Raw genomic sequence first — 22,651 nt, 5'->3', positions numbered from 1 at the left:
CCCTTGGACTCCCACTATAGGTTTTTCTTTTATAAAATGTGCAATCAACACAAACTGCACATTTATCATTATTATTTTTTATTATTATTATGGCTATTTACTTTTGATGGAAATATGAGTTCTGAACACCTCGAGCAGTCTTTGTTTTACCTTTTGGAGGGTTTATCCGGGAGTAGTCATCAGATAAAACGCGTATTTGGCTCCTTAAACTAACAGCTTTTCCATATTACATGATGCTTCATCAATGGCGCCAAGGGGAGAGGAAATGGGGGTCATTTCCCCATCAAGATGATGTCCAGTACCCCCCCCCCCGCAGTCCGTGGGGTAAATCAAAACCGAAAACATTTCCCATCACGTCCAAATTTCCTTATTTGGGTAATGTTAGGTTAATAAAGTGTTGAACCTCCCACGTTTCTTCCCTCCCCCTCCCCCACAGGTTCTTTGAAATACGTTCCAATTGAAATCTCTATAATGTTTTCCGGAAAGCACTACAGCTTTTGGTCTTGGAATACCTTCCGCAGAAATTAAATTCCCCTTTCTGACATCTGCTTTTTGGTTTCGGCGATAATCGTAACATATGCTGTCATGCAGGCGGATGTGTGTGTGTGTGTGACGCCTTGCTTGTAAACACGATATCTCAAGAAGAAAGAAGGGAAGCTTGGACCAACCCCGTATTTCGTGTGAAGGAGTATACCACATTTGGTAAAAGAAGACTGTTGCTTTTTGTGGAGGTCAAAGATTATTTGGGGTCAACTTGTGTCAACTTGTGTAAACCTTGTAAACACGATATCTCAAGAAGGAAAAATTGGACCAATCTCATATTACGTATGTAGTTGTGACATGTTAAGTACAAGAAGCCTATTGTTTTATGTGGAGGTCAAAGGTCATTTGGAGACACTAGAGGTTAAATTGTGGAAACCTTGTTTTATAATCTACCGTGACTCCAGCCTATTAGATAACATGTGCGTTACGCCTCATAAGAATAGGAGAGGTTGTTGACAAATTGAAAAGTAGCTTATGGGCATCCGTAGATAGTATCAGCGAACCAACAAACCAGCGACCAAATTGGCGTTAAATGAACTGTGTCGCTATTTTGATCGGCACTCCTTACATACTATGTATGTTTATATTCACAAGTTTTGCTTATTAGTTCGGTTGAGTGACTTCTTTTTCATACATCTAGCACTTCGGTCACTTATATTCAGCCGCAATTACATGTTGTCTAAGTTGGAACAAAGAAGACAAGAAGGTAGCAGGTTGGTCGTTTACATCATACATATATGGCTATATAGGCAATGTTGCAGTATGACACTCACTGAAGAGCGCTTGGTAACTCTTAATCACTCATATCGAAGAGCCAAATTTCATTTCTCACACAATTTATTCAAAATCATGTTTTAGTATGTAATGTCCCTAGCTGAGTGCTAACTGAAACGCCTGGCATGTCACCAAAGGCGTATCCAGGATTCTAACCCGGGCGGCACATTTTGTTGTTTCAATTTTTCCTCTCTCACTAATATATATATATATATATATATATATATATATATATATATATATATATATATATATATATATATATATATTGTGAGAGTGAGAGAGGAAAAATGGAACATCAAAATGGAGTTGTCGGTTTAAGGGGTAGGGTGAGGCGCACGCCCCTTCCGAAAGCATCGATCCGTCACTGGCTACCCTGTGTATATAATATATGGATCAGCCCTGTAATTATGTCACTGTTCCTCTTTCTCTTCCCGGTTTCTTGCCGTTTTTTCTTTTCCCTCCTTTCTTCCTTCTTCTGTCTTTCTTCTTTTTCTTTTCCCTTCCTTCCTTCCTACCCTTCCTTCCCCCTCTTTTTCCCTTTTTTTCTTCTCTCTTTTTTTTCCTCTCCTCTTTTTTCTTACCCGGGGGGCGCGCGCCCCCAACGCCCCCTGGATACGCGCCTGGTCATTGACTCTCTGGTAATCTAAGTAAGTGCGAATTCAGTGTCGACGGCATAAGATATAACCTATATGGAAGTATAACCAATATGTAAGAATAACCAATATGGAAATATAACCTAGATGTAAGTATAACCTACATGTAAGTATAACCTATAAGGAAGTATAACCTACATGGAAGTACAACCTATACATGGAGGTATAACCTACATGGAAGTATAACCTATACATGGAAGTATAACCTACATGGAAGTATAACCTATATGGAAGTATAACCTACATGGAAGTATAACCTACATGGAAGTATAACCTACATGGAAGTATAACCTATATGGAAGTATAACCTACCTGGAAGTATAACCTACATGGAAGTATAATCTATACATGGAGGCGTATGAAGTATAACCTACATGGAAGTATAACCTAAATGAAAGTATAACCCATATGGAAGTATAACCTATACATGGAGCATGATAGAGGTATACGGTAACCTATATGGAAGTATAACCTACATGGACGTATAACCTACATGGAAGTATAACCTTAATGGAGGTAAAACCTATATGATATAGCACCGTAAAATGTAAAAATTACATAATGTTTTAACATTTCCTTTGTGCTTAAAATGTTACGAGATAAATAATTGTAAAAACGTTAACGAAATATTGGATATTAGAAAATCATATTCCAACAAATATAATAACCCCCTCACCCCGCCCCTCCCCGCATGGGAAAACGTTACACCTTCATAAGAGGGGGTCTCCCAGGCTAAAGTCTGTTATTCTTATACATTGAATGTTAATGTTGGATAGGTTTTGTTTTAAACAAGAAGTGTCAACAAGCCGCCGATCTGGCGTTAGACTTTGTGCTTTGGACCCTTCAACCGTCTAGTGTTAACGTGTCTTATCAGCCGATGACGTCATAGATAACTACACAAGACTGTTTAATGAAGCTAATTGTAGAATCGACTCTGTCATGCATGCCGGAACTTTGATATCCTGTTTTTCCCACGAAAATAAATAATATCCAACAATCCCTTCAAGGTTTTATCACAAGTTTGGTTAAGACATCCGGTGTATGGCTACCACTAATCACCGATATGTTGGCAGTCAGTGGAGGCACCAGGCAATCTGGGGAGGGGGGGGGGGCAAATAGGGGGCAAGAAATACTGCAAAAATCGGAAGCAGTTACAGTCTAGCCTATATCTCAGTGCCATATATAGTTACTACAGTTCGATTATTACACAAGGGCTTCGCTTTAACCTTTTAGGTAAAGCAAGTATACTGTACTGACTTGTTTTATTAATCATAATTTTCGAAAATGAATAATTACAGTTAAATAACAATGAACAATACTAACGTATGAAAATGCACATGTGTCATCATTATAATCATGCATATTCATATCATATTCATAATCATATATCATATTTCAGTAAGCTGTCTGATGTTGTTTATTTGTGTGGTATTTGTTTACCATAACCGTCCGAAAGAGCTTACACACTTTGGTGCATTTGTTGTGACTTTGACATTTACCCTTCAGAATTAACTACCTGTTGAACATGTCGGAAAAGAGCTCAACCTTTGGTTCCTTGCTTAGTGGAATATTAAAGTGTTGTATGCCATCACCCAATATCATAATATTTATGCCCACATGTAGCAGCTATTAACCAACAACAGTATTCCAATTTTGGATTTAATATGATTCAAGGTTATGGAATTATTGCAATTTTAAAATTTCTGTCCCTCTCAAAGTAATTGGGCCCGATAAAAATTTGCGCGAAAGTGGTCCCAAATATTTGGCCATGACAAAGTGGCTCAAAAATATATTTGCCCCCCCCCAAAAAAAAAATTGAACCCCAAACGATCTGGACCCAATGGTCCCAAAAATATCGGGCCCCACAAATTTGGGCCCAAAGAATTTGTCCTAAATTCATTTGAGGTGGAAATAAACTGGACCTACCCGGCCCAAATATCGGACCGAAATATTTTTTGGCCCAGATTGTCCCCAAAAAGTTGGCTTACATATACCAGCAATTAATCAACAACTGTATACCAAGTTTGGTTACAATACGACTCAAGGTTGCGGAGTTATTGTAATGTAAAGATTTTTAAGTTTGACCCCATAACCTCATTAATATTCATACGGTCTGCGCCAAAACAGTATGGCACACCTTCTCACTATAATACATCTACATAGCAAGTATGACAAATATCCATAACTCCGAAGTTGTTGAGTTACCGCGGACCCAAGCAAGTGTCACAGACGCTCACACACGATAACCTAACTGTATAGAAAAAAAACCCGACAATTTCACAAATACAACTCTCTGCGGTTGCCCAAAGTTTCAAATGGTCCAAACTCGGGTCGGACTCGGATCAGCCGAAGTCGCACTCGTACCGTTACTCATGACTGTCGACTTGGTAGTTTCGATTATGATATGTCGCTTTAAATTCCCTACGCTGAGATATGGGGTGAGATATGGGATATGGGGTGAGGCGGGGCGGGGCAAGTTGGGGGCATGAGTTTAAGTCATGAGGTCAGCCTAGAGCTTAAAGGGGCTTACAGATCTATCTGCAGTACGTTACTGTGTGGGACATTTCTGTTTAATGGGAATGGGGGGGGGGGGGGGTGGGGGAATGGGGAGGAATGGGGGAGCTGGTTATGTGACTCCATTAGGATAAGTATCGTCACAGATTGCACTCACATCTATAAACACAACTCAAGTAATTACAGACGAATTTCACAGTTTATTACTGTTGAACATCAAACTAAGGTTTTCAGACTTTAAACCGGGTTCTGTTATCTTTCTATGGGTGTGCATACATATCTGGTTATCAGTGAAATCAGAACATCCGGTCCCTATTCAGCCTTTGTTATGATTCTATCGTACGCAGCAAAGTTAGGTAATTATGACTCATTCTTCCATTGTTGTCGGCCACCGACGTGCTGGATTTTGGTAGTTTGGCAAGTCACAGTGAGGTTAAACATCCTGTTTAACGTGCAAAGTGTATCGCAAAGGGTAAACAAACTTTTCGGATATTAGAGAAATGAAGTGGAATTGACTGCGGGCGCCCTCCCGACGCTCAGTCGAGAGATGTCCAATTTTAAGATGTCCAATATACGGATCCCTGAATACAAAGATCACCACGATCATTGCTGAGGATAAAGCCCATTTTCTGCAGTCATAAATTAACTTTGACCTGAGCTATCATCCTTTTATACCGGATATGAAGATGTCTCAGAGAGGATTATTCTTTAAGATTGGCAGTAAAATGAAAATTCTACAGTATAATTGACGGCAATCAACCGCAGATCCCAATCCCAGTCATAAAAATTCATATACTGATTCTTTATAACCTCTCATCAGAGAGGGAAACCCTCCCCACTTTCATCCCTGCCCTCTTTCCCCTATCACTTGCGAAGTTGATTAACTCAACTCATTTTTGGACCGGGAACCCAGAAGGCCAAAAGCGCTGGAAAAAAACTCAATGTAAGGTGCTTTAATGAACCGTATAGTACAGCAACTGTAACCTTTTAGGGGGTCCGAGGGCGCACCAACATTGTATCAGACGTGAGAAATTGACCAGGATAATTAGTTTTGTGGTATACCCGTTAGACATTGAGATATCAATTAAAGCAACTTTATGCTGTACCACGACCTAGGCAGCAGCCAGAATAGGCCCGTGGCCCACATATGATTTAACCATGTGAAAAGAGAGCAGGATGATTCTTTTAGTGGCGCTGGACCCTATGGTTATTGGGTATTCAAAAATACCTGACTAAAAATGTATGTTCTACCATGGTCCTGTAAACAACCTCGAAGGCTCAGTGGCCCACTAGGGAATTAAACATGTGAAAATAGACAAAGAACATTCTCATTTGAGAAAAAATATTACGATTGAACGAATATTCGACAACATTCTCTTCATTGCTGATTATAATACATTTCATGAAGGGGTCAGTTTGATCATCATTCCTATTTGATAAGCGACAGTTCTCGTTGTGTATAGGCCCTATATAATGTTAAAAGTTTTCTTGCTTGCCGCCGGTGACCGAACTACAATCTCGATCGTGCTGAGAGGCAATCGTTGCCAAAATCGTTGCAAAATTCATTATTCATAACAACATTAATTAATAAATAAATAATAATAAATAATGAGTAGGCCTAGTAATTTGTATGCGGACCCGCCTTGATGTTCGGCCTGAGCATTAAATAGCACAATTTTCAGAATTTTTACCTTTTGACTAGCTTTCAGGAAGTGCGCAAAGCGGTAGTTTTCAGAGTGTTGATGTTTTGACGAGTTGTAAGTAATGTGCAAAATGTCAATTTTCTGAATGTTGGCATTTGAAGAGTTGTACTTAATATGCAAACGACAATTTTCTGAAGTTTGACATTTTTTAAAAAGTGTGTAAAAGGGTAACTTTGATTTTTTTTACGCTTTGACAAGTTCTATTAAGTGAGCAATGTCCCCTCTACGCTTCCGTACATTTGGGCAATATTGGCGCCATCAACAGGTACTATTACGGATCACTTGAAAATACAGCTCGATGACGGGGAAAAGACAGCTCGATGTCTTGATAACGTAGTGACGTGAAGTCTTGGCTTTCGCTGACCCCAAATGACCTCCACCAAAAACAATAGGCTTCTTGTACTCAATGTGGTACTTCTACACACTAATTATGAAATTTGTCTGACCTTCCCTTCTTCAGATATCGTGTTTAGAAACTGGGTGTCACAAACGCACTCACACACACATATACGCCATCATGAATGCACAGGTTACGATTATCATTGAAACCACAAACTGCTACGTTCAACCATCGTTCTTATCCCACCAACACTCTGCACAGAAACCTTGGTATTCTGAAGGTAGGCGATATCCATGTTTTTTAATGTGATTTATAGAACAATTATGATGGTTGGGTTTATTTCTCCTGGCTGTGGAGGGTGGGGAGAGGGGGGGGGGGTTAGTTGTACATGACAGTTATAGCTATCACACATAAACCAATGATGATGGTTAGGTTTATGTACCCTGGCTGTGGAGGGTGGGGAGAGGTGGGCTTAAGTTGTTCATTACAGTTATAGCTATCACATATTCACCAACAATGATGGTTGGGTTTATTTCTCCTGGCTGTTGAGGGTGGGGTGAGGAGGGGTGCGTAAGTTGTTCATCACAGTTATAGCTATCACATACAGACCAATGATCATGGTATGGTTTTTGTCTCCTGGCTGTTAAGGGTGGGGAGAGGAGTGGGTACGTTGTTCATGGCAGTTTTAGCTATCACATATAGACCAATGATCATGGTAAGGTTTATGTCTCTTGGCTGTGGAGGGTGGGTAGAGGAGGGCGTGGGTTGTTATGACAGTTTTAGCTATCACATAATATACCAATGAGGAGGGTTAGGGTTGTGTCTCTTGGCTGTGGAGGGTGGGTAGAGGAGGGCGTGGGTTGTTATGACAGTTTTAGCTATCACATAATATACCAATGAGGAGGGTTATGGTTGTGTCTCCTGGCTGTGGAGGGTGGGTAGAGGAGGGCGTGGGTTGTTATGACAGTTTTAGCTATCACATAATATACCAATGAGGAGGGTTAGGGTTGTGTCTCTTGGCTGTGGAGGGTGGGTAGAGGAGGGCGTAGGTTGTTTATGACAGTTTTAGCTATCACATAATATACCAATGAGGAGGGTTAGGGTTGTGTCTCCTGGCTGTGGAGGGTGGAGGGGTAAATGATTCATAACAGCCGTCTCTATCAAATTCTCAAAGATAAGTTTGACAAACAATGAGCTCACACACAGACTTTGTTCGTGCACAAGTAGACCGCGGCAGTGTGCATCTATCTTTATTCTACATTGTGATTCCTTTGCGTAACTGCGGCACTGGATCAAAGAGTAGGAGAATACTTCATACCGGCGAGGTTGGTATACATTGCAGCCCAGCTCTCAAACCGGCGAGGTTGACTTCAGATTTAAGTTCATTCGACGGGTCAGAAACTATTGTGTATTTCCAGAGTTATCTAACATTTTGCTTAAACAAGCAATTATATCAGGAAAATGATTCAATGCACAAGTATATGGTTGGACTGATGATGTCATTTCTAGACATGATGACGAATCATACAGCATATGAAATAAGTTGGGTCACAAGATTTGGGCATGAAACAATTCACCATTTATTACAAACATTCTCCAAAAATGAGATAAATGTACCAATAGCATATATATTTTGATGATGTAATTACTTCTTCTTCTTTTCGATTTCAACTAAGAAAACACAACATAAGTTTCAAAGGTTTATATTTTACACCAAATCACAACTACATCCATCTTCTTTGCAGTGTAACTAACTTCCAGGTTATATTATCATCTAATAGCCTATACTATGCACAGATTTCCCATAAACACTCTTATGATTAGCAAAAAAGGTGATGAATCGATAAAATATATTACAAGCGCATTCACGAAACGAATATACACCAGTACACACACACACACAAAAACACCAAAAAACACAAACACACATATTTACAGGTAGAACTGAATAGATACCGTGCATTGTTACCCTTCAGTGTTAGCGGTAACTCAAGTCGAATCATTTGTGACTTGACACTAGACTTGAGACTTATCCTCAAGTACTTGATGACAATGAAAGTACTATGTGTTATGTGGAATGCCACAATGAAGTTTAGTTAAAGGATATATACTAGTTCCACGAGAATGTAGAAGATGATGATGATGCAAAATACATATTGGGCTGTTATCGATGCGGACTTATTTCTGCCACAATCAGTTTCGAATTTACGACATGTCTGAAAGTCAATAGGCATACCACTATATTTATGATAGTGTAACATTAATGAAGTTTCAAATAATGTTTGAGTGGCCTAATAAGTATCATTTCACACACTAAAGAATACAGAAAATATAGACAAACGAATTGCAATAAAAAGGTTTTATCGATACAATGTGTAACTTTCTAGTACCACAGCTCGAGGGAACTGTGCGGACATCAAAATTCATTGTGACAGATCACATGTAGAAATGTCAGGCAAGATGTGCAAATGTCGGCTACTATAGTGACCGACCACTAGCACATCTGGTTAAATTTTAAGCAAATTATATTCAAAAAGTAAATGTTATATGAATCAGTGATGGAGAATGAAAAATAACCGACACGACACAAAAGGGACATGTTGAATACAATGTCAACTATTATTTGTTCATAGTTTCTCATGGTTGTAATGAAAAGGTTTGATCTATACAATGTGCAACTTTCTAACAGAATGTCCACAGGAAACTGTGTGGACATCAAACTTCGTTTTGTAATATCACATGTAGAAATGTCACGCAAGATGTGCAAATGTAGGCTACTATAGTGACAGATCACTTGGAAGCCATGAAATAAAAATAAATATAACGTAAAATTCAATGAATACAGAGGAGATTCATATTTATACAAAATAAATAGACTACAAGATGCTATTCAGATGGACTATACAAGCGGAAACCTATGTCTTCATTATATAGGCCCACATTATTCTAAGAGTCGCAAATAATATATTCCTCAAAAACAGCACGTAAATTTGTGCCGTGGTAATTCTGGCCGCTTATAGATATCACTACCCCCTGACACCCCCCTAACATCATTCCCATAGAGAGAGATAGCTACACAAACACCTCTCACCCGTGTCTCATAACTGAACACTACTTAGTTACATAAGGTATGTTCACTTCTTTGTTATAATTGTCAGCAAGTATGTTTCTTATGACCTAATGTATGGACTGATCAAATTAAGACGGTTTCTAATCAGCATCTTGGGTTTAATCGGCCAGTACATAAGTATTTACAACAACAAAAAAACAAAAAATAAATTGGTGCATGGTGGGGGCTGGTGCATGGTGGGGGACTGGTGCCTGGTAGAGTGCTGGTACCTGGTAGGGGACTGGTACCTGGTAGGGGACTGGTGCCTGGGTGACTGGTGCCTGGTGTGAGACTGGTGTCTGGTGGGGGGACTGGTGCCTGGTGGAGGACTGGTGCTTGGTATGGGACTGGTGCCTGGTGGGGGACTGGTGCCTAGTGGGGACTGGTGCCTGGTATGGGACTGGTGCCTGGTGTGGGACTGGTGCCTAGTGGGGGACTTGATGTACAATGCTCAAAGACCTATCTCATCCTAAATGAAGTTAAACTTCTGGAGTTACAAAAATTCTACTTTGCATTGATTACTCGGAATCGGCCATTCGCAGCTACTTGGGATGCTGAGGAGCACTTCCGCACAACGAGTGCATTGTTCTCTGTGACTTGAATGAAGTGATCTGAGGACAAGAAAATATTAATTATATTACATGTATCAGTATATCCTCCCCATGTTATATTATATGTATCAGTATATCCTCCCTATGTTATATTACATGTATCAGTATATCCTCCCCATGTTATATTATATGTATCAGTATATCCTCCCCATGTTATATTATATGTATCAGTATATCCTTCCCTTGCTATATCATATGTATCAGTATATCCTCCCATTATATATTACATGTATCAGTATATCCTCCCCATGCAATATAATATGTATCAGTATATCCTCCCCATGTTATATTATATGTATCAGTTTATCCTCCCAATGCTTTATTATATGTATCAGTATATCCTCCCATTATATATTATATGTATCAGTATATCCTCCCCATGCAATATAATATGTATCAGTATAGCCTCCCGATGCGATATTAAATGTATCAGTAAATCCTCCCCATGTTATATAATATGATTCAATATATCCTCCCCATGCTATATTATATGCATCCTCCCCATGTTATATTATATGTATCAATATATCCACCCCATTATATATTATATGTATCAGTATATCCTCACGATGCTATATTATATGTATCACATATATCCATCCAGGTTATAGTATATGTATCAGTATATCCTCCCCATTATATATTGTATGTATCAGTATATCCTCCCTATGTCATATTGTATGTATCAGTATATCCTCCTCATGTTATATTATATGTATCAATATATCCTCTCCATGCTATATTACATGTATCAGTATATCCTCCCCATGCTATGTTATATGTATCAATATATCCTCCCCTTGTTATATAATATGATTCAGTATATCCTCCCCATGCTATATAATATGCATCCTCCCCATGTTATATTATATGTATCAATATATCCACCCCATTATATATTATATGTATATCCTCACGATGCTTTATTATATGTATCAGTATATCCATCCAGGTTATAGTATATGTGATCAGTATATCCTCCCCATTATATTTTGTATGTATCAGTATATCCTCCCCATGTTATATATTATATGTATCAGTATATCCTCCCCATGTTATATATTATATGTACTAGTATATCCACCCCATGCTATATTACATGTCTCAGTATATCCTCCCTGTGTTATATTATATGTATCAGTATATCCTCCCCATGTTATATGTATCAGTATATCCTCCCTATGGTATTTTATATGTATCAGTATATCCTCCCTATGTTATATTATATGTATCAGTATATCCTCCCCATGTTATATGTATCAGTATATCCTCCCCATGTTATATGTATCAGTATATCCTCCCCATGTTATATGTATCAGTATATCCTCCCTATGTTATATTATATGTATCAGTATATCCTCCCCATGTTATATGTATCAGTATATCCTCCACATGCTATATTATATGTATCAGTATATCCTCCCCATGTTATATGTATCAGTATATCCTCCCTATGTTATATTATATGTATCAGTATATCCTCCCTATGTTATATTATATGTATCAGTATATCCTCCCTATGTTATAATATATGTATCTGTATATCCTCCCAATGTCATATGTATTTAAGAAGCTCATCAAATCAGCCATGAAACACAGAAACCAATGATCAGTCACTACAAGTGTATACATTGCTATAATAGAACTGGTCTTGAGTTTGTCGAATACAAATATAAATATTTTTCACATGTATCTACCCTAATGTATAGAAAGCGGCAGGGGCTGTTGAGGATATAAAGCTGTGCTTTAGGTAAAGGATAAACTAATTCACAATTACGACAATGGATAATTTCATTGAACAGGATGGTTTATAAATACTTCGTGCTAGCTTCATACTTCAGCAATGTTGAATATTTAGTCTTTCTTATAGGCTTAGTATCACATTGTCTGCCACATGTGTAAGCTTTCAAGTATAAGACATCCATACACTTGTGATGAAAACTTACTCTTCTTGGTGACTGACTCGAACACATCTTCTTCGGGAAATTCCGGATGAGAATACCAATAGTAGAATTTCGCGTCCGGATTCTTAATTACGTTTGAGTTTGGGTTTGGTGCTGGCTTCTGGACGTCAAAAAAGAAAATATTTCAAATTAGTTTCTATTAAATTAATCTAATTTTTTAAACATTTTCACACAATTCAGACCAAGCAAAGTCATGTCCAGAGTAATTTATTGGTTGCCTCTAAATCTAACTTCTACGTGACAAGTATCGTTCGGCTGCTTCTTGTCGGTGAGCCTTACCAACAGTTACATTCAATACAGCATAGTTTGGAGGTCCACAAAGAGTATTACTTCATTCGCACGTCTTTTGTACTAATTTATGCCTCATTGCATCGTCCTTACTGAGTGTAATTGGTAGACTGATGTATTCTCTGACTTAAGTGACAGATAATGCTTGTACGTGATCCATATTTCTATATCGGCGCAGGAAAACTAAAACTAAAATGAGGCTGCTGAAGTTTTCATAATATTTCCACCTTAGTAAAGGGATGTGCGAAGTGCAGTAAATAGCTATTTGTTTGATGACCTTATTCAGTGGTATATCAGCCAATGTAGTCAGCCGGTGATAGTCCTGTGAAAACTTGACTTTTTATATAGATTAAAATTGTAAGGATTTTTATACTACATAATTGTTGGGCTTTTTGGTCAATAGACTAAAAGGCACTGACTTGCGACATAAGGATTCCAGGTTCGAGGACTGTTTAAACTGTGACCAGTGGTTACTGTTGTAAAGTCGTGTGAGAAGACCTCGATACAAGACTGTAACTACCTTTAACTTTTTTGAGCTTTAGTTAATAAAAGTGGTAAAATATCTTAGACTTTCAATTTACTTGAAGTAAATATAGGATTAAATATTTTATTAATTTACCGCTTCCACTCGTGTGCTATTTCCAGCGTCGTGATCTAGGATGTGTGAACTCTGCTTGTTTCTTATTACGCAAACCCTGCGATGCTTTGATCCTCCTTGATATAGCTCCATATGAAAGTTACCTGCAAGTCAACATTACCATGATCATGTTTAGCAACGTGTGTACGTGGTTTCCCATCTCACAAATATGTGGTAAAATTCCACCCAAATATCCAATATGAGAAGATTTCATGCAACAGTGTACAGAAGTGACCTTTGACCTCCACAAATACTACAGGTTTGTTTACTTAATACGGTAGATCTGTGTACTTTGCAGTTATCATGTTCTACGAAGTTTTTGACTGATGTTGACCTAACATGTCTTTGACCTCAACCCACGCCCCCCCCCCAAAAAAAAAAAAAAATCTTTGCTTTCGAAATCATGGTGTTTACAAGGTTTTCAGACACTGATACTAACACATGGTGAACTGACATGACATTTGTATAGAAATGAGCATTCGTTTGCTTCCTAAGGTGGATCAATGTAACACATGTATGAAGTTACACCACCGTATACTTTTTGTGTGTGATAGTGTTGACTAGCCAATGCGTCACAAACACATAAGCCAATGAGGCTTCTTCGCGAGTTCCTTCCCGCAGGAGGATCTAATATACATACATACATACATACATACATACATACATACACGCATACATACATAAATACATACATACGAAGCCCCACCCCTCGAGATATTGATATATCGAGACCAACTGACTGGAGTTACAACAATAAACCTACATCACCTGTTTAGGTGAAAGGAAATACTTTACAGCGTTCTTGCATTACGTGGACCAATTCCATACACGCACATTTCCTCAAAAGGAAACGAATAGTCATTACAAAAAAACTTTTCAAAAGACTATCAGCATTGCCCCTTAATATGCTAGAAAGTCATATAGTATGGTCACCCATCTTTATATGTGAACAGGCATTTTACTGGCATTCTTAACCCACATTTTCTAGTCATTATCAATGGCTGCAGGGAGTAGATTGGAGGATTGGTTCAGGAAGGTATTTTGAAAACTTATACCAATAAAAAGCTCAGTGAGGAAGATACTGATGCCTATCCTGAAATAAATCAGCACTTTTATAAATAAAAACCGCAAATGGGAGACTTATCTAGGAAACGAAAGTGAAACTGATGTTTTTGAATACAAAATTCATGTGTGAGACCTTCCTCTGGCGTGCGCCAAGTTAACTTTATAACATGAGAAAGTGTCTGTTTAGTGAGTACAGACAATTACGATGTGAAGGTCACCTACTGAAAATAATTCATGGCTAATGTTAATCACATTACCGCCGAATGTATAATGCCTCAAAGTGCTTTTATCCTGAAATTGATACACGTACTCTCACATCATAGTTTCTCGTGAAATGGTGCAATCTGAGATATGATTATTTAGGCTATTACTTTAGGTATATAATTATAGGTCTACACGCAAGGTTGGGCTAATAACTACTTTGAATTATTGTGGCGTTGGGAGAGAGGGGGGTGGAGGTAAACCTCCAAATTAAACTGAATGAGAACTGAGAGATAACTTACTGTTCTTGTCCGTAGATGGTGTCATTTTGACCTTCCGCCCGTCCACTCTGAGGTACTTTGGTGATGCGTTGAATGGCGTCTGTGTGATGTACTTCAACTTTGTCGTGGATTGGTATCTCAGATAGGTCGCATTCACCTCTACCTCCACTGTAAACGTAATGTTGTCGTCTAAAATAAATTCAAAACAACAGTTGAATAAAGAACATGGTAAGGTATGACATACCGTCGGTCATTGCAATGGTCTCCAGCTGGACATAGTTGTCGCTTTTAATCTTTCATTTCAGAGTAGTTCTTTTATACCAGTAATATCCTCTTTCTTCAGCCATTAATGACAATTTTCAATTATCGATTACGATATTCTGAAAATATATATTACTCTAGTTGAGAGAGTGACAAGGCTATATTAGATAGATTGAACTAAGTGATCCATATATATCTGATTTAGGCAAACGATGCATGCACATTTGAACCCCCCCTTCCCCCCCCCCCCCAAAAAAAATAATGATGACAATAGGACAACGAAGATGAAATCGTAGGTTTGGCTCCTTAACCCATGAGATATTGAATGCAGTGTTGACAATGCTGCGCCTTACCTGACAGTGCTAGGGTGATGGTGAGTTCCACCTCGTATACTACCAGATTTCCACTTTCGTCTTCCGTGATCCGTTCAACAACCTTTCAAAAACGAAAGATATTACATTCAAATAAATCAGACAGGGAAAATATTTGAAATATCTGAAATCTGCTCAACTTTACCAACTCGATGTTTTTAGAAGAGACGGAATCCCACACACACACACACACACACACACAATGATGTACTATATATAGAAAATAATGCGTGAGATTATTTATCCAAATCATATTTGGCGGTGGCTAAAACTTCATCCAACACATGCTGCATGAGGTAAATGACTCTTCGTGGTCGTTTCTGTGACCTGTGACCGAATAGCATGTTGTCACTCATGATTATTATCATAATGTCTGTACATCTCTTGTGTATGAGTGTAAGTACGTACAATCATAATATATGATCCAAATCGATATGGGTTCAATGGGTTTACATTTGGCCTGTTTCCTACAAGATTTCTAACCGCAGGCGCGTAGCCAAGGGGATGGGGGGGGGGGCGATCATATTTTTTTTGTATTTTTTATGATATCGAAGTTTTATAGTATAGCCGTTATAAGAGGTTTTATATTTGTACACCAATAAATTAACTTTGTCTGAATTTTCGAAAGTTCCCTGACCAACATTCTTCATCATACTTCCCAGGGCTACTCGTTAATTTTGACCGGTCTGTTAGGGGTTGAAGGTTATTTTTCTATATTGGTTGTCCATAGATGAAATTTTGTGCAACATTATGGGTATATTTTGAAGTGAATTTGTTATTCAAATTCTGAACAAATAATGGGCTTAAAACCTTGAAAAGTGGTGCTGACGGGTATTGTGGGCCGTTACGTAGTATTACCTACAAAAGCAATGATCCACAGGATATGCGATGAGGTCGAACATGATGTGTGACTGGTGACAATCTTGAAAAAGGTTATGGATGAGAAAAAAACTATTGGGAAAGAAACTTGGTTCTCAGGCAAAAGTGTACATCTGGTTGGTCATTTTCAAGCCCGAGAAGTGCCATTTCCGGTGATCTGGGGGGCTATCAAAACCAGAAATTTTCTTGTACGCTGCGCGCCAACCAATGGTGGCGCTCAGCTTTGATAGTAATCCGCGCCTCCCCCCCCCCCCTCGTGTTAGAAAATCCTGAAGTTGCTACGCGCCTGCACCCGAGAAAATGCCCCCCCCCCAATATTTGAAACGAATCGCCGCCCCTGCATGGGTGTAGCCACTTAGGTCACCCTATATTAGTTACCAATACAGTGTTGTAAAACGGTACACTGCATAATATGGAAAGATATGAAACAGCTAACATACAGAATCGCCTGCTCCCTGTCTACACACGCTTTCGACTGATAAAGATGACAGTAAATTGGGCCTATCATATCGCATTATTAAGTTGTACCTTGAGACTGGGCAGAAGTTGCAGAACCCGGAGAAATAACTTTGTTTGCTCTTTTTCTTGTACTTTTCTACTTTTTTTTAGTTACGTTGTTGAAAAGTGGCGCACAGTATCAAGCCAATTAAATCTGAGGAGATGGAATGAATTCCGCACTACACATAATCCAACCCTGCATTACATAAAAACAGGCCACAACAGATACACTTTAAAGTGCACATTGTATCGTATTGGCCGTGTTTTACTCACCAATATGATTTTCTCATAAACGTCCACTTCAGTAAAGCGTTTCACAATATCCTCGATCTTGAGGCCCTCAAGATCAAACCCGTTGAGTTTGCGGATAATATCACCGCATCTTCAAGGAATAATATTACAAAAGACAGGAAATAAATAATAGCCAGAGTGCATGGAGGTTTCCATCATTTCATTACACTAGACTTCTGCTTGTTCACAAGCAATAACTCTTACAATATATATGTCATAAAACACTATTATGATGTACAATTATACTATGGCATGATAAACAGAGGTCAGTTTACTGTACATGGCAATACACACCTCCACCAAAGGCAATAGGGGATTTGTACTCAATGTAATGCATCAACATACCAAGTATGAGAAGTACCCACGATACCTACCTTGAGATTTCAAGTTTAAAAGGTTTATAGGGTTTGACCGCCGGTGACCCAGATGACCATCATTGACCTTCACTAAAATAAATTATGTTTTATATTCAATATAACGCATCTGCATACCAAGTATGAAGACTTTCCATGCTTCCTAACTTGAGATATCATATTTACAATGTTTTTGATGTTTTAGTCAGATCAGGGGCGGCCATTTTTTTCCAATTCATGATGTCACAGAGCCACTTCCAGGTAAAAATGTTTTGTGTTTCTTTATAATTGTTTCTCATTTTTATGAATGAAAGGACAATTTTTTCACTAAAATCAATGTCAATTTGTAACCGATATGTAGATCTTTGTTATTTCAACAAAGACAGTCCCAGACACTATACACCCAATGAGGAAACCAGTCAAAGGAGAAAATAAAGACTGAATGCATTGTGGCTCTGTGATGTCATTTTAGACTTACTTCCAAGTCCTCTTTCATATATATATCTGAAGGAACATGAAAGCAATAATATCTTGAAAATGGAAGAAAAGAAAATGAAATGAAAGATCATTTGCTTCCCTCTCATATGCTTCTGTGAAAATGTTTGGGTTTATCTATCCTTTAATGCCTCTAGGCAAACTAGCAGCAGAAGTCATCATGATTGACATATCACCCTTTAAAACTTGCCTATTTGACAGATTAGAAAAAAAACATGCTCTTTTCCTGTATCTCTTCCTGTAAATGTACATAATAATACACTAACACATGCTTACGAGATTCTCTCTTAAAACCTTGTCTCTTTGAAAGATTAGAAAAACATGATTTTCCACTGTAAACCTTATACAAATGTACATCAAATTACTAAATACACTGTCAAATATTTATAAATGTGTTGAAACAAACCTGGGTGATAGTCAACTGAGTACATGATCTAATTCACAAGCTTTCATACAGAAATGGATATGAGTTTTTCTTTCATATGCCGGTTCACATGTACCAGATATATAAAGGCAACTCTGTTTAAAATATGAAACCAGGCATCAGCATATGGAGATATTAACAATTAAACAGTTTAACATGATGTCCTGCCTACTCATTAAATATGCACGTCATTAACACCCAAATATTATAAGTGTTCCACATGCAAAGTTTAAGATCTGCTCAGAGAAATATCATACAAGTGATTTTGAGTCCTGCTGACCTCTAATGACCTTTGACATCCACCAAGAACAATAGCAGTCTTCTACTTACTATGATGCTAAGTATGAAAAATTAACATGCTTCCTAACTTGACATATCGTGTTTACAACGTTTCCAGTTTTTGGGAATGGTGACCTCAGATGACCATTGACCTCCACCAAGAACAACAGGGGTTCTTGCAATATAACACAAATACACACCAAATACGAAAAGTAGTACCCGACGGTCTCCCCTCTCAACCTGCAGTGTTACGCCGCGTTTTAATTTGGCGAAACCCCCTTAACCTCATTCCTTTTGTTCTTTCTTCAGTGTCGTATGTGGCAACACCCCACCCTGTCTCCTTCCGGAGTTAGACATGCCTCCGTATACTACCAACAAAATTGATTGTATCCTTACTGTAAGTGTGACTTGAAAGCCAATCCATCTTCCATAACTCGCGCGGCGTGGCAGCCGTGTCGATGCTCTTCGAGGTGCAGACCGAATCCAATGGTTTGGTTGGTCGTTGGGTGGATAATGTGAACATTATTTTCCGCTAGATTTTGTAATGATTGCTGTGGGGCATGGTAAGAAAAGTAGTTGCAGTTATTGAAAACTTTTTTCTGCTATGGATATTAATTTAAGAGTATTAAACTCACCCAAATATTTAAAATTGATCAAATTGTTCATGTAACGTAAAGTACGTATTTGAATGATTTTTTGAATAAATTCGGAACATTTTGCAACAATATGTTCAATTACTCACTTATGTGTGTTGTAATTCACCATTTTCAACTAAATATCAAATTGATAGGATGCGAAAGTCACCAATTGACTTTATTTTCTACAAAATGTCAAAACGAAAATTTCGAACTGAACGCGTTAAAGTACACTATGCAGAAAACGGTTGAACTGCAAAGAACTTCGCATGTGCGAAATATGCCACTGAATTGCAAAATGTGAAATTGTCTTTTCCAAGCAGTAATCAGTTTGACAATTTCCCTGCATTTTGTATAAATATAAGTGAGCAAATCTACATTTATAGATAATTGCTGACATAATTATATGGACATATTAGCATTGCGATGGCACCTTAGCGCTTCCATATCAAAATATTTGTCTTTTAATATGCAATGTTTTACGGTTTTGTTTTAGTTTATTTAGTTCATCGTTACAGGCTCAACAATCATCAGCTCCATCCGCAGTTACTAACATAAAGTAGTGCCACCTTTAATTGACCATCGGAAGAACGGATGACACCATATAAGCACCATTCTTAGTTCACTACAAGCGGAACTTGTGATTTGATTTGCGATTGTTCAAAAAAGAAAATTGGTGTCTCAGCTTGTAATTTTTCTATGTATATATTCCAGTTTCCAACATATTCAGCTCTATAATAGGATAACTCCCTGGAAATGATGATTCAAGACTATATTGAGGATGACGTCTGCCCCCATGGGCAGGTATAAATGTTATGGGGATCACAACCCATCATCCCCACCGAACAGCTATAAATCTTGTTTTGTGTGGGAGATATCCTAGTTTTAAGGTCGTGAGTGTGGTATGTCGTTTGGAAAATATTTGATGTCATATCACCTTGTTACTAACGCTAGTTATTGTAGTGCGCATGCGCGCTACAATATTGGGATTCCTAGCCCGCTCCATCATCTACATGGCTGGCTGGTCAATGCCAGCTCTTCATAACAATCTCAAATTCACAGGTTGGCTACACAGGAAAATAATCCAGACTCAGATTTGCAAAGAATTGTGGCGGCGAACAGTAAATTCTGCACACGTAAATAAATATAGAAAAGTTCGAAACAGGCGTGATTGACAGCTTGGTTCTGACGGTTTTAGTAATCATTTCTTCGTTTATATTGTAGGCACACGCTAGCTAGAGTACCAGGCGCGTAGCCAAGGGGGGGGGGCGAAGGGGGCAGCCGCCCCCCCCCTTGAGCATATTTTTAATTTTTTTTTTAATGTTTTTATGATATCGCTAGTAATTTCAAAAGAAAAAAATGCTAAGATGCAACTTACAAGGCCTGGGAAGTGCCATTTCCAGCGATCTGGGAGGCATTTTCAGCCAAAATTTTCTTGTACGCTTCGCGCCAACTATAGTGGCGCTACGCTTAGATAGTTTGCAATGCCGAAGCTACGGCTCTGATAGTTTGCCTACATTTTGCCCCTCCATTGGCAAATTCCTGGCTACGTCCCTGTAGAGTACTGCTTATAAACATTACACAAGCTTTGGTCTATGTTAAAGGACCAAAACGCCGACTTGCTTCTTCGTCACCAAAATAACTTCAAAAGGGGTGCAGTAACAAAGACCCCCTCCATTGAATTGAACAACTACAAGTTTGTTTATATACAAATACAGTTGTTCTATTCACCCATTTTGGTTTCTTTTGTCTGCGCTTATAGTAGGCGTAGTAGACTAAGTAACCCAGATATCTAAAGGGTAATTTCTCCACAAAATAAATTAAATTGGTTTAGAACCTTGCCATAGTCATTTTTTTTTTTAAAGTTTCATTACCATTACAACTGGTATGAAATGTCAAAAATATTTGTTTTCATAACATGTAATATTCATTGAATTGGATTCATATGTAGAAAATTGCTTCGCAAATGAGGGCTGGAGTTTTCTGACATAATACATGACACGTTTAATATCCCAAGCCAGTGTCGGTTGCATGATCTGCCCATGGTGGATTGAGGCAAAGTAACAGCTCTAGACGTATAGGCTTGCTTACCTCTAATTGAGGTGTGCCCATGGGATTATATGAGTGGTGGTGGTTGGGGGTGCCCATGGGATTATATGAGTGGTGGTGGTTGGGGGGGGGGGGGTTTATAAATCTCGTAGAACAACTAGGTTATATAGCGTCAAGTTTGATGTTCTAATGGGTTTTTTTTATAGATACTCTACAAATATTGCTACTCATATGCTGACTCTTGCTAGAAGTGTCTGCCATATAAACTCCATTCGTTAGGTAAGAAACTGAGCGCCCTAACATTTCCTCCCAGACCCTCTCACGGCATTCCGCCTAATTACTCCTAATTCATAATGAAACCACAAGATCACTGTCCTGTTCATAATATGTATAGTGTGGAACTTACCCGATTTATGATCTTCTTGGCAAGGTACTCAACAGTGTGGCCTGCTTCATCGAAAGCATCCCTAACACTGTAGCCAACATCACGGACGAAGTCGATTGGTGATTTAGACCTACCAAGTGTCTCTTGCTTTTCAGGGATTATAAGCTGTTCGAACACTTTGTCGCGAATTTCATCCTCCCCCGTATTTTCCTCTCCTGTACTGCTGCTGGACAGGCCCGGCAAGTTTTCCTCTTCTGGTTCTGCTTCGACGTAATTGATGGTCGTCAATTGTATTGTTTTTAAGTCAGCTGAGACGTCCAACACGTCGGGGTCGCAACTGGAAGTGACCAATTCCGAGCGTTCCACATTCTGTATGTTAGCAGACTGAATATCTTTATCTAGTTGACAGGTGATCTCAGTCCGTTTTATAAAAGGTATTGTGGGCTTGACTACTGAACAACTTTCCGCAGACATTTTTGACGTGCTTACCTGCTCTACTTTCACCTTGTAATATCGATGTTCTAATCGTGACAAATCGCGCTTATCACAATACTAAACTGTGATCAGCAAGAAACACTCTTTTTTCAACACCTTGTTTGAAGACAAACCTATTAGACACATGCAAGGAAAAGAGATTTGAAACCGCGTTGTTGCTTGTGTGGTTGTTAAGCGGTTTGTAGCTCGCGGGTTGAAGAGCGTATCGAACCAACTTAAACTAGCAAGTGCTTATATACATAGTCAACAACCGTCAACCATAAAATTAGTTCACTGCAGCATTCGATCCGGAGGGACTTCCCCATTTTCTTTTGCAACATGCGAGGGTGTTCGCGACATACGGAAGCGTAGAAGAGACATACATACACATTGACAACTTGCAAAACTTTCAAGTCTAAAAAATACGTTTTTACACTTGCTACGATCTTGACAAAACTTCATAATCTGAAAATGAACAGTTTTATACACTTACTACCATCTTAACAAACTCGAAAATTGATGTATTTCACAATTGCTACCATCTTAACGAATTACCAAAACTCCGAAAATC

At 38.5% G+C, this 22,651-nt stretch overlaps 1 protein-coding gene across 2 annotated transcripts; it reads right to left on the bottom strand.

Moving 5' to 3' along the window:
* Window positions 1-8,092: 8,092 nt before the first annotated feature.
* LOC139975323 (uncharacterized) lies at window positions 8,093-22,333 on the bottom strand. 2 transcript variants are annotated; one of them, XR_011795714.1, is made up of 9 exons: window positions 21,628-22,333; window positions 18,934-19,088; window positions 16,969-17,077; window positions 15,301-15,382; window positions 14,708-14,875; window positions 13,122-13,243; window positions 12,197-12,314; window positions 10,047-10,250; window positions 8,093-10,011 (listed from the first exon to the last, which is right to left on the bottom strand). XR_011795714.1 is itself a non-coding variant. In XM_071983166.1 (8 exons), the coding sequence occupies exons 1-8, from the start codon at window positions 22,078-22,080 to the stop codon at window positions 10,144-10,146; spliced, it is 1,314 nt and encodes a 437-aa protein (XP_071839267.1). In that variant the 5' UTR covers window positions 22,081-22,333; the 3' UTR covers window positions 8,093-10,143. The 2 variants fall into 2 exon arrangements, 1 of the variants encoding a protein (XP_071839267.1); XM_071983166.1 differs by having other exon boundaries at window positions 8,093-10,250.
* Between the last annotated feature and the right edge of the window lie 318 nt (window positions 22,334-22,651).

Source organism: Apostichopus japonicus, chromosome 10 (assembly GCF_037975245.1).
Source record: "Apostichopus japonicus isolate 1M-3 chromosome 10, ASM3797524v1, whole genome shotgun sequence".
Taxonomy (NCBI): domain Eukaryota; kingdom Metazoa; phylum Echinodermata; class Holothuroidea; order Aspidochirotida; family Stichopodidae; genus Apostichopus; species Apostichopus japonicus.
The sequence above is the reverse complement of the archived record's forward strand: the minus strand, read 5'-3'. Positions and strand labels throughout refer to the sequence as shown.